At 47.6% G+C, this 13664-nt stretch overlaps 1 protein-coding gene across 3 annotated transcripts in view; it reads left to right on the plus strand.

The window, feature by feature from the left end:
- The window catches only part of LOC110500231 (S-adenosylhomocysteine hydrolase-like protein 2), a 43545-nt gene that overhangs the window by 17400 nt on the left and 12481 nt on the right, over positions 1–13664 (plus strand). For all 3 annotated transcript variants that reach the window (XM_090214237.1, XM_090214238.1, XM_090214239.1), the window contains exons 2-6: positions 6678–6786; positions 8736–8879; positions 12946–13046; positions 13275–13377; positions 13566–13660. In XM_090214237.1, coding sequence (XP_090070363.1) covers positions 6678–6786; positions 8736–8879; positions 12946–13046; positions 13275–13377; positions 13566–13660 — 552 coding nt within the window. The remainder of the gene's footprint in view (positions 1–6677; positions 6787–8735; positions 8880–12945; positions 13047–13274; positions 13378–13565; positions 13661–13664) is intronic.

Raw genomic sequence — 13664 nt, forward strand, 5'->3', positions numbered from 1 at the left:
ATATATATATATATATATATATATATATATATATATTTTTTTTTTTTTTTACATCCAATACACGAAAAGCAAAACAAAACCATAGAAAACAAACACATTCTTCAGCAAAAAGGTCCTCAATCAGCCAATCAATTCATCCAATTTTAGTGTGCCTTGGGGATTTTCCCACAAGTAAGGTGCAAACCAAATAGTAACAACAGATGTACCTAACTCAGTGGAGATGGATAGGACAGCCATCCCTGAGACGGAGTCTGCTATCTCGTACGTCCAAGTTAACCATGTAGAAAGGTACCACTGGAGTTTACGCCGGGGGGTGGCGTTATAAACAAACGCATCGATCTACGAGCCTTCAGACGTCCAGCCTACTTTCTGATCCAGAAGGACACAGGCTGGGGTTGACACGCTGTCCTCTGATCTTAAAAAATAATAATAATAATAATGTTTCTGCTGCTGAAGAGTTCTTCTCCCAGAAACAACCATTCCTGTCCCGGTAGAAAAAGCTTTTTTATCAATTTGTTCGATTTTGTAGGAAAATGGATTTCCCTGCCTCTGTGAGAAGTAGTGCTTTAGTCGTGCTGACCGGATTGCTAGATTTGTAACATTTTCGCTCATGAAGGGGGTTTTTCTCATGGAAGAGGAGTAGTTTTTTCCTAATAGTGGAAAAACAAACACATTTTAATTTGTCAATGTAGATGCATGTCTTAACATTGTGTAAATATTTTCCCTTAACATGTCCTGGCCTCCCTTCATTGCTTCAAGGGGCTTGTGTGTCTTTCCTGGTCTGATCCAGCTGATGTGCTGTCATGTCAGGAATCAGGATAGCTTGCGACGACTCTTCTCCCCATCCAGCTATGAGCCCTCCAGCCAGAGTATAGCTCAGTCTGTAGCTAGTGTTGGCAGAACATCACAAATAGTACTGTAGAGCAGGGCCTGCCTGTCAGCTGCAGGGATGGAGGACCAGAGTTCTGACCCCTCACCCACATACTCCCAACTGCGTATACAGAGTATTTCAGCAGGCTGATGTAGTGTTGTAGTACATTTTTATCATGGGCTCACTCTTTCTGTGTTTCTCTCCCTATTAAAAAAAATAATCACTTTCTCACTCTCTTCCTTTCACCCCCCCCCCCCCCCTCCCTCTCTCAAACGGTTAATTCCTCTTCCTGTTTTGTCTTTATTCTTCCCGATGTCGATTTATGGCAGCCCCCCCCAGCACCTCTCTGATTTCAGAGAGGTTGAGTTAAATGCTGGAGACACATTTCAGTTGAATGTGTTGTTGTACAACTGACTAGGTATATTATTTTTCCTTTCTCTCCTTTCTCATAGTCCTCCAACCCGTCCTGTATCATCCACCCAGGCCTGTACTGGTCCTATATGTCTCTGGCACCTCCCTCCCTGTCTGTTTATCATTCTCTCTGTTGAACTATGGACTCTGCCTGGTGTGGATTCTACAGTATCAGATCGGATCACATCTGTGCCTGTTTATTTTTCTCCGGACTGTAGCTTAATGCTCCGTGCTGTTTGAAGCCCCTCTTCTCGCTGTTCTCCTGGAACGCTTTCCAGGGCTTCAGACCCCATGGCGGCTGGTTGCTCAGTGGGTATCGCTCTGCGGCTTCGCCCTGGAACCGCTTACCCTGCAGCCGACCCTAGTGAGACTGGGCTTGGAGCAACACGCATGCCGGCCTCAGGCTCTCCCACTTTCAGCTCCGGATACTACTATAGTAATATGACTAGTATACACTGTGGCCAGTATACTAGGTACGTCACACCATTCACGAAAATGGATGCCTCCTACAGACAGTCACGTGGCCGTAGCTTGCTTTATAAAGCAGCCAGACAGGCATCGAGGCATTCAGTTACTGTTCGGTTGAATGTTAGAATGGGCAGAACGAGTGGCTTAAGTGTCTTTGAGCGAGGTATGATCGTCGGTGCCAGTATCTCAGAAACCGCCGGCCTCCTGGGCTTTTCACGCACGACCGTGTCTAGGGTTTACCGAGAATGGTGCGACAAACAAACAACAAACGTCCTGTGGGCCGGAAAAACATCTCGTTGATGAGAGAAGTCGAGGGAGAATGGTTCGATTCGTGCAAGCCAACAGGCGGGCCACAAACAGGAACATAATGGGGCAGTACAACCAGTGGTGTGCAGAACGGCATCACGGAACGCACTCCTCGCCGGTCCTTGTCATGGATGATGGTGCAGCTATTGCAGCAGACGACCACACCGGGTTCCACCCCTATCAGATAAAAACAACAAGAAGGGGCTCCAGTGGGACGGCGATCCCCAACACTGGACAATTGAGGAGTGGAAAAACATTGCCTGGTCCGACAAATCCCATGTTCCTGTTGCGTCATGGGGATGGCAGAGTCAGGATTTGGCGTAAGCAACATGAGTCCGCAGCCCCATCCTGCCTGGTGTCAACGGTACAGGCTGGTGGTGTAAGGGTATGGGGAGTGGTTTCCTTGCACACGCTCTGTCCCTTGATACCAATTGAGCAACGTTTGAATGCCACAGGATATCTGAACATTGTTGCTGACCAGGTACATCCCTTCATTGCTACAGGGGGGTCCGACCCAGTACTAGATCTGTATCTGATAAACCGGCCACTGAGTGTATATGACTAGAGCATATCAGACCATATACCGTGGGTATTATATTTTCAATTATTTGTATTTATTTAACTGTTGTAGTTATGTCGTGAACCAGTTTTATAATAGCAATAAGGCACCTTGGGGGTTTGTCGTGTATATGGCCAATATACCCCGGCTAAGGGCTGTATCCAGGCACTCCGCGTTGTGTCGTGCTTAAGAACACCCTTAGCTGTGGTATATTGGCCATATACCACACTTCCCCGGGCCTTATTGCGTAATGAGACCTCACCTTTGGTGGTCTTGGCCAGTCAGTCATGTTACACAACTGCCAAAAGCCCGCCTTTCCAAGCGAGTACACGACCACCTGGTGACGCCAACCTTGCCGATGCAGGTACCTCTCTGTCTGGGCCGAGGGAGCACAAGGCACCTGTCACCTGTCCTCCCCAGGCACTGTAAATGTGGCACGGGATGGTTGTTTTGGGCCATGGGGGTGCCTGTGATTCTGGCTGGCTGGCTGGCCAACATTGACCTGGTTCCTCTCTAGGCTACAGTCAACTAGCCATGCCCAGCTCCAACGAGAGGTGACCGCGTGCTCTCTTCCGCAGTGTTGGGTTAGCATCTATTATTTACATCTCATTAGCCTTGCAATCACTGAACATGCACCAAACATACTGTCTGTATTATGCGCCGTGGTGCTGTGCAGTGCTGCAAGGTTAATGCCGTTAATGCAGACTCTGCAGTAGGATGTAGGGAGAGAGAAGGCTAGTATTCAATACTTTGCAGCATTGGTGGTGCACCAGAGAAGGCTTTGATCTCTCTGCGACCCCTGCCCTGTCTCATCCTGGATGTGGGATTAAGACGAATCATTGGTCCAGTCCGATTAATCCATTTCTGTAGCATCTATTTAATCCACAAAAATTGACAATTTGGCCTAGCTATGAGTATTCCCTTAGCCGCATTGGGGAGAGATCCACATGGTTGCCCTCTGTCAGTGATCAAGATGAATTGCTGCTGTTCATATTTCTAGATGAATGGTCACCCCCCCGCTACAGTCGTCAGTAATATTTTCCTCTAATCTGTTTAAACATCTCCTCCCTCTGCTCTGTGATCAATGTGTTTTACTGTTCCGCAGGAAATGTAGAACGGTAGTTCATTCATCATGCCCTGCTGATAATCCTTAGCCTGCCATCCAAACGGTTTCCCCTGCGTTTCACTGTCATGTCACTACAACGGTGGGCCCAGAGTTCAGTCTGGTTTACCCGGGTTAGGTGATCCTAGTGCTGCTGTAGGGCAGGCAGTTTACCCTGTACCCTGCTAGCAGTCTGGTCCTCCCTCCCTCTCGCTCTTGCATAAACCATCAGCTCTCACTAGCATGTTAGCTAATGCTACGCATGCAGCTGTGAGCACATTTTCCAGATCGAGCATCGTTTGGCTTTTAGAGGGAACAAGGGGGAAGTTTATTTGAGTGGCATGTAATCTGTTCACATTCTCTCCAATCATTTTCACTCTTCACTTTCCTGGTGGTGGATGGATGTCAGCGTTCTGAATGGAACCCCTTTTCGTCGGCCTGTGGTTGCTCATGCGTTCATTGAATGTCTTAACACGAATCATGCACGTCGGCCTCACTTATATTCTGGTGCTGACCTAGTCTAACACGCATTACGAAATGGAAATGATCTATTGCCGCGTTCCCAATTCTTGGCACTCTTGTCTCCTATTTCTACGTTAGTATGTTAGTACTCTTTATATGTTAGTGCTCCTGGAATGTGTCAGCAGTCAGCCGACACACACACGACATCTGGGTCTGAGGTTTCATAGGGCAGGAGGAGAGGACCGAGGGTCAGTAAACAAAGCATTAATCGTGTGTGTGTGTGTGTGTGTGTCGGCTGTCGAAGAGAAGTTAGCTCCGGACACTCATAAGGTCAGGAGGCACATGTCCAAGCAGTCCGTTTCCGTCACACACTAGCATGACGATCTGGCATAAGGACCAAGTCAGGTGGCCAAGTTTGAAATCCGTTTCCTGTTGTTTGCCCCTCTGTGACCCTTGGTTTGAACTTTGATTAAAACAAGCAACAAACTAAAATGTTTTGCAAGAAGATGAAGCCAAACCTTTTGATGTTATGTGACCTCTCACTGCTGGGCAAGTGGGCTATGGGCTATTGTGAACTGCCACCATAGAGCTCCTCTACGTCTATTTCTTCAAGGCTACAATATTTTCTAGTTCAGCGACCTTGGTCTCACACAAGCAAAATGGGCCTAATCACTTACACAAAGTCTCTATTGTCTGTCCCAGTGGTGGCAGCCCAGGGTCTCTCCTTGGCAGAACCCACTGTCCTGACCCCCCCCCCCCCCCCCGATTCTGAAGTAACACAGCCTCAAAATACAGTTCTGCAACCCTCCTTCCTACCATTTTTCACCCTGGGTCCACCGGTCTACTCTGAATGACCTCAATAGTCTCCAGCCAAGAGCCCGTTGTGGGTCACACAGTTTTTGTCCGTGATAAAGAATCCCCAATCCAATCCAGCCTGGGAACAAATAACAATTAAACAAGTAGAGGGAGAGAGGAGTGGGAAAAATAGAAGTGGGGAACAATTCTGCTTTGTTTCTGAGGCACAGCACATGGGTGACAGTCCAGACCAGTCCGGGCTGGATCGGGGGTAAAGCAGCCTGGGTAAAGAGGGTATAAATGGACAAGGCCCATAACTGCTAGTTTTCCAGACCCACGCCCTCTAGTCCAAACACCAGTTTCTCACCTCGCACCAGTCCACTGAGTCATGTTGTCGAAGAAGAATGACGACAGTGGAGGTGAACCCAGTAGGAGAAAGGTAAGACGGGAGGAGGAGGAGGATGGATTAGGTTGGGACTGACAGGCTTCGGTAGATTAAATTAAATCTACATATGTGTACAGGCGTTTATGGATCTCATTGTTGGTGACGTATTTTTTTTCTCCAGTTTATATGAGTTTGGTCAGTACCGTGAATGGTTCTAATGCCAGTGTTAATATAATACCACGTGTGACATTCTTCTGAGTGAAGATGAAGGAAGCCGAGTGGATACTTGAAAAACCCGACCTCCTATCATGAGTACGCAAGACCTTTGCCTCCCCCGTGACTCATATCCATTTGGTTGGTTGGTGTGAAATCCAGATTGCGCAACCATGAGTCACTCCCACTCCCTCTCGGTATTTCGGTAGTCACGCCGTAGCTTCCTGTAGAGAGAGGTGGACGGGCGCGTCTGGTACTCTGGATGTGCGTCAGACACTTGTGGGCTTATTTCAGCGTGACTGAGTCAGTGTGTTGTGCGTGTACACACACACACTCATTCGACAGTTTACACTTTTGTTTTGCGCTCCGACGATAAGTGGAATGTTTACACACATCGAGGTGTAGTCCAGGTGCTTGAAAAATGAAACCCGGATAAAAGATTTCAAGAAACATTTTCAATCTCAACTCTGTTTTCGTCTGTGAAATCTCCCAGTGCTCATATTTTTGTCCAGATTGTGAAACGTTACATAATCGCTCAACAATGGTGCTCTACATCACTGAGATTTTCATACTTTTTTTACATCCGGTTTGATCATAACATAATCTACGGCATCGCTTTCCGTTTAGTTTTTCCATTAAGTTGTGTCCGTGTTGCTGGTTTTTATGACGCCAGTAAGTAATCCATCAATATTACCAGCAGCAGGATTAACATATATCTCCTCCAAACCAAAGCTGCCTCCCTGGCTCTGGCCTGTTAGTAGAATGTAGGCCTAACATAATGTTACTGCAGATAAACTGTGATTTTTAACCCGTGGTTGTGTTAAATCAATGACTAGCCCCGAACCCCTAGACACTTGCCCCCACACCCCCTTTAGATCGTACAGAACCTGATGTGGGTAGATGGTGGAAACTCGACATAGCCTCGATGGCTACGGTTATCATGTTGCTTTGCTTATTCCCATCTGATACTTCCTTTTAAGATGTACAAAGAGCCAACAAGAAAGTCTGTCAGGGAAAGGAGTTGCTGGGTTTTTAGTTTTTGACTGGGTGTTGGACGTTGGTGCCTGTGTGGGCGTTGTGGTCTCATTCCTCCCTCTGCCAGCAGATCCAGTTTGCGGACCAAAAACAAGAGTTCAACAAACGTCCCACCAAGATTGGCCGCCGCTCTCTGTCCCGATCCATCTCCCAGTCCTCCACAGACAGCTACGGCTCAGGTACTGAGAATACGCGTGTGTGCGCGCGCACACTCACATACACACCTGGCACGTGCACACACCTGACATGCTCACGAGCGCCCTGACACACCCTGTGCCTATCCAGTATCACACAGTAAGAGTCTATTCCCAGATAGGTGGGGAGCAGGAATGTTCTCTGTAACATATAACTGGATTAAGATGAGATGATACAGGCCACAGAGAGCTGCTAGTGTTCTCTCTAGTTTCTAACACTGTGTTCCATTCAATAATAACTGCAGCCACACACACACACACACACACACACACACACACACCATGTCCTTGTGAAAGTTTGAGATCAGTTGTTTTTTCTTCTGGCAGGCAGGCCAGTGTAAGCCGGATTTAAGGTTGTGGGTCCATAAAAGAGAGGGGGGGAGAGAGAAAGGTGGAGGCACTATACGTGTTGTCCTGGTCACCTGCTTATCCCACTCCTGGTTGTTCCCAGGGCTCCTAGAGGCCCCTTTCAAGAGCGGGGGGAGAGAAAAAAAGGGAAGGGGAAGGGGAGGGAGAAAGAGGAGAGGCAATATTTTCCACTGAAGCGCTGGGATGGTTTGTAGTAGGATGGAGGGGCCTGTCAGTCCTGCGTGTCATAAAAAGGGCGTGACCCTTGCTTTACAACCAGAGTTAATCTGGCGGGGTGACGTTCAGTGTTTTGAACATGTTTGTCAGGAGTGAAGTGTGAAAGACGTAGTGTGAAGTACGACTTCCCTGGCATCCCCTACGTGGCCTCTCATTCTTCCACTTGTGATGTCACTCACAGCCTACCTGTCTGTCCCTCGTCTTTTTGAATGTCATGCACAGACACTCACCGGCCGCTTCACCCAAATACCTCAAGTTCACTCTCCCTCCTTTCTTCTTTGTCCTCTCACTGTACCTCGTTGCATTCTGTCCCCCCCCCCCCCCACCCACCCACTCTCAACCCTTTCTCCTCCGCTGGGCTACTCTTTCTCTCCCTCTCTTTCCCGATCCCCTCTACTGTGATCCTCAGCTCTGTGGTTGCTGTCATTATTCCCACAGAAAGAGTCAACAGTCCGAGTCCTGACTGTCCCCGCTGACCATTCTGTCTCTTGCTCTTTCTTTTCCCCTCTCTCTCTCTCTCTCTCCTGTTCACATACATGCTCTCTGTCCCAGCCCTGGGCCTTGAGTGCGCACACACACTGTGGGAGAGCTGTTGTTCGTCTTAAGGCGTCCACATGCTTCCCACCTGAAACAGTTTGTAGATATATTATGACGTTTTTGATCTTCAGCAATGGTTTTTGTTTCTTTCGTGCGTTCGTTAGCCGACGTCTACACCTCTTCGTCAGTGATTGGTCAACAGTAGGGATTCTTCAATGAAGTGTGGTCATTCAACGAGATACGACTCGTTTTCTTGCACTTTTTCTTCACTTGAGAAATATTGCGTCCAGCCTAAAGTTAGATGTCAAACTGCCCGACTAAGATATCCTTGGCAAAAAGGTCCAAATTAATGACTGATTTCTTGAATTGTTAGATTCATTCTGACAATTTTAATTCTGGCTACGGCATCTCAAGATGGACAAACGGTACCACTGTCGCTATTTTCTTTTTTTTTTTTAAGGGAGTATGCGAGGCACGGACGTTCACTTCACCTAGCCGAGTTCTGCTAGGATCAAACCCAACCGAGTATGTAGATGCCCAGGCTCTTCTGGTTTATACTGCCCTGGGGTTCAGTCCCTAGATATATCTTGTAATGTGAGATATGCCGTTGTTTTGGACATCAGAGTAGATTGTGGTCTAGTGTGTGGTCATGTCACATGTTGTTGGTTTAATGTCTATATCCTGAGGGCATGTTGAATGGGAATTTTAGTGTGTGTGTGTGCAGCTCGAGTGCTGCTGTTGAGTGTGTGTAGATGTGCTGTTGCGTGCGTGTCCTGTCCTCTGACCCTTCTCTGTCCTGCTCCCTCTTTTAGCTGCGTCGTACACAGACAGCTCTGATGACGAGACTTCTCCTCGGGACAAGCAGCAGAAGAACTCCAAGGGCAACGGAGACTTCTGCATCAAGAACATCAAGCAGGCCGACTTCGGACGCAGGGAGATCGAGATCGCGGAGCAAGGTGGGCTAGGGATGATGTGTGGCAAGGTGGGCTAGGGACGATGTGTGGCAAGGTGGGCTAGGGACGATGTGTGGCAAGGTGGGCTAGGGACGATGTGTGGCAAGGTGGGCTAGGGACGATGTGTGGCAAGGTGGGCTAGGGACGATGTGTGGCAAGGTGGGCTAGGGACGATGTGTGGCAAGGTGGGCTAGGGACGGTGTGTGTGTGTGGGAGAGAGAGAGAGGGATTCTCTGATGGTGTGATTATGTGTGTGTTGGATGTGTGTGCCTTGCTGACAGGCCATCTCCCCTAGGGCTGTTTGCTTAGTGGCCGTATGTTCCCAGCCTGTGAGATAAACAGCAGGGGGCCGCCTGCCTCTCCCACTAATACCCAATCAAGCACGCTGTGATGGGACACTCCATCCTCTGCTGAAACCCAACAGGACACACCACTGACCACGCAGTCCCCAGTGTCTGTACTGCACCACTGACCACCCACAATCCCACGTGTCTGTACTGCACCACTGACCACCCACAGTCTCCCGTGTCTGTACTGCACCACTGACCACCCACAGTCTCCCGTGTCTGTACTGCACCACTGACCACCCACAGTCCCCCGTGTCTGTACTGCACCACTGACCACCCACAGTCTCCCGTGTCTGTACTGCACCACTGACCACCCACAGTCTCCCGTGTCTGTACTGCACCACTGACCACCCACAGTCTCCCGTGTCTGTACTGCACCACTGACCACCCACAGTCTCCCGTGTCTGTACTGCACCACTGACCACCCACAGTCTCCCGTGTCTGTACTGCACCACTGACCACCCACAGTCTCCCGTGTCTGTACTGCACCACTGACCATCCACAGTCTCCCGTGTCTGTACTGCACCACTGACCACCCACAGTCTCCCGTGTCTGTACTGCACCACTGACCACCCACAGTCTCCCGTGTCTGTACTGCACCACTGACCATCCACAGTCTCCCGTGTCTGTACTGCACCACTGACCATCCACAGTCTCCCGTGTCTGTACTGCACCACTGAAGCTGTAAAGTCTGAAAGTAACATTTTGCTTGTTTGCAATATACAGCCTTTTAAATGTATGGTGTTTAAATGTATGGTGTTTAAATGTATGGTGTTTAAATGTATGGTGTTTAAATGTATGGTGTTTAAATGTGGTGCCAAACATTGGGATGCAGGGAGGATGAGTGCAATCTAGATGGTCGATGTGTCAGCAGTGGGCACAGAAAATGACATATTTGACTGTTTCAATCAGAGAGGACTTAATTTGATCCATGTGAACGCACAGAGCCTGCTGCCGAAATAAGAGGAATTAAAACGCCTCGCTTTTAACACACGGGCTGTAGTAGTTGCTGTGCCCGAGACATGGGTCAATTGAGGACAATGAGGTTGAGCTACCAGGTTATAGCGTTCCATAGACTAAACTGAAACGGTGGCGGGTGTGTGTGTGTGTTTTTACTAGGAATGATATGCATTTTAACCCTCGCTCAGATCTGAAAATGGATGGTCTTGAGGTTGCATGAGTAGATAAACACCTTCCTAAATGTTGTCCTGTACTTGTCGGTGTGTGCGATCGGCCTCCTAAGCAGAATAATTTCTAGGATTTACTATAATCAAATTGCTGTGATCTTAGACCTCGTAAGGAAATAGGATCGCTACCTGGCCAAATTCAGAAGGACAAATCTACAACAAGATTATGACGGTTAACTGTAGAAACCAGGCAAAATGGAAAAGGCCATATCCCAACATTATATAGACGCCGTTAATGACGACTTACATCAGCCTCGTAAACTGTGGAACTTTTTAAAGGGCATTGGTTCAAAAGCTCCCCATAAGGTAAAATCCTGTAGTATTGGCCTGGATATTAATGAGGTTTTATGCTATGACTGCCAGAGGTTGCAAATTATTTAAAGTTTTTTTTTAAATATTTTTTTTTAAAACAATAGCCTCATCTCTGGTTAAGAAGTTACCCTATCTGCTCTGGACACTGGCCAGTCTTTCATCAACAACTTTTACCCTAGCAAAGCTATCACAAATGAACAATCTACTATGCTTAATGAGCACAAACAAAGCAACTGGGCTTGGATAACCTTTCCTGCAAGATTCATAAAGGATAGTACTTGTCACTGCTAAAATGATACCGCGTATTGTAATCCTTTTCGATTGGTATTGGTGCATTTCCTAACCATCTCAAAACAGCCCGGGTGGTTCCACTCTCCACAAGAAGTGCAGTAAAACAAATATAGGAAACCGCCTCATCCAAAGTTGTTGAGAGAGATTCGTTTTTAATCAACTTGAAGGATACCCTCTTGAGCACACACTTTATGAACTACAATCTGGCTTTAGAACAGCTCATTCCACTGATACTTGCCGTATCCACTTCTTTTTTTGTTTGGACCACATTAAGAAGGAAAGTGAAAAGGGGAACTATACAGGTATGGTCATGTTAGACTCGCAGAAAGTTTGACACTGTGGACACATTCTCCTGGTGAAACTGAAGTGCATGGGTCTAAATGATGTAGCAGGGAATTGGTTTTGGTCTTATCTGACCAACAGAATACAAGTATGTGATGTTCTGTCAGAGGCCAAATAAATAACCTGTGGCGTACAACAGGGATCAATCCTAGGGCCTCTCTTATTTCTTATATATGTTAATGATATGCCAGGTACAGTAAAGTGCAAACTCCTGCTTTATGCTGATGATTCAGACATACTGGTATCAGGAAAGGATACAGTTTACATAGAGGGGACCCTGAGTAAGGAATTGCATTTTGTTAGATATTGGTTGTCTGACAACAAATTGTCACTACATTTGGGAAAAACTGAGGTTGCTTAGGGCTGACAAGATAACAGTAAACTGTGCAGGCAAGGAGATTGAATCTAAAACACGTATCTTATCTTGGTGTGTCCCTAGATCAATCCCTTTCTGGAGACCTGATTGATGCTAAATAATTTCTAAAATGGCAAACATTGATTTTTTTTTATGTGTTTATCTTAACACTAGATATTTTAACATTAAAGTTAAGAAACTGCTTGTCTCGACCTCGATTCAGTGTCATTTTGATTAGGCTATCAAAAAGCTGAAAGAGAGAATGCAGGTCATGCAAAATAATGTTATCAGGTATATGCCGAATGTCCCCTCTAGGACCCACGTGGGGTACAGGAGTTCTGGGAGGTGGGCTTGTTGCCTTTGGAGTCCAGTGTGGACCAACTTAATCATATGTTTGACATCCTAAATGACCGTACCCCAGGTTACAAGAAACCCCACATTGATATGGTCTATAACCAGCACAGTCACAATACCAGAGCTAGTGACATGTCTTGTGAAATCCCAAGAGTAAACAGTACTGTGAGAAGCACATTTTTCTATACAGGCATTTGTCTATGGAATAGCCTTCCCTTGGAGGTAAAGAAAAATAGCTTTAAAAAGCAGTGTTTTTCATTTGGACAAGGCCGTCTAAGTAAGGGAAACCACTCCACTGCCCCGTGTGCCCCCTACTGCTGAGCAGGTGTATTTATGTGAGGGATCGGTATGATGTGCAATTAGATTGTTTTAATGTGAAATGAATATGGTTAATTTTTTTATATGGTTGACACAGCCCTGGCTCGGTGGGCCTCATCACACAGCCCTGGCTCGGTGGGCCTCATCACACAGCCCTGGCTCGGTGGGCCTCATCACACAGCCCTGGCTCGGTGGGCCTCATCACACAGCCCTGGCTCGGTGGGCCTCATCACACAGCCCTGGCTCGGTGGGCCTCATTACACAGCCCTGGCTCGGTGGGCCTCATCACACAGCCCTGGCTCGGTGGGCCTCATCACACATGGCTCGAGCTCTGAATGTCTGGGTGACAGACTATAGGCAGCGAAACAGAAGGATTCCCAAAGAATGTTGGCCAGCTAACTTTCATTAACCACTCTTTAACCATTTAGAATTGTTTTGTCATTTTAAAGATTTTTCAGAGAAGGATGCCTTTTTGAAGTTTTGAAACAGGACCAATGTTTTTTTTAGTTGTTGGAATGTTGGGTCTAAAATAACCTATCGGTTGCTTTGTCTCCTCCACACAGAGATGCCAGCCCTCATGGCCCTGAGGAAGAGAGCCCAGGGAGAGAAGCCGCTGGCTGGGGCCAAAGTAGTGGGCTGCACCCACATCACAGCTCAGACAGCCGTGAGTTACACACACACACACACACACACACGCCACCATCCACCGCTCAGTCCACTGTGAGTCTGCCTCTTCTGCTCAGAGAACCACAACTCACAGCCATACTGAATGGCACTCGTCTTAAGCCAGCTTCACGCATCTCTTAGCCGCAGGACTTTGCTTCGAACACAAACGTCTCTGTTGGCTGTGTCCATAACTGAGCGCGCGGTCTGGTCTGTGTGTGTCGTGCAGGTGTTGATGGAGACGCTGTCTGCCCTGGGGGCTCAGTGCAGGTGGGCTGCCTGTAACATCTACTCCACTCAGAATGAGGTGGCAGCTGCTCTGGCCGAGGGAGGTGAGTGTGAACAGGGCTGCTTCATTTGAGCGTCTGTGTCGTGTGGGAGCTCTTTCTCTGTCGCGACCGCCGGCTCTCTGTGCCCATCAATTCAATGGTAGGATATTCCTAAGAACATGCTGCATTGCTCCATTTCTCTTACTCTTCTCTTACTTTCTCTATTTCTCATCTTTTCGATTCTCTCCCAGGGTTCTCTGTGTTCGCGTGGAAGGGCGAGTCGGAGGATGACTTCTGGTGGTGCATCGACCGCTGCGTCAACCTAGAGGGCTGGCAGCCTAACATGGTAC

The sequence above is a fragment of the Oncorhynchus mykiss genome, chromosome 21 (genome assembly GCF_057628025.1).
Source record: "Oncorhynchus mykiss isolate SJ-2025 chromosome 21, ASM5762802v1, whole genome shotgun sequence".
Lineage (NCBI taxonomy): Eukaryota > Metazoa > Chordata > Actinopteri > Salmoniformes > Salmonidae > Oncorhynchus > Oncorhynchus mykiss.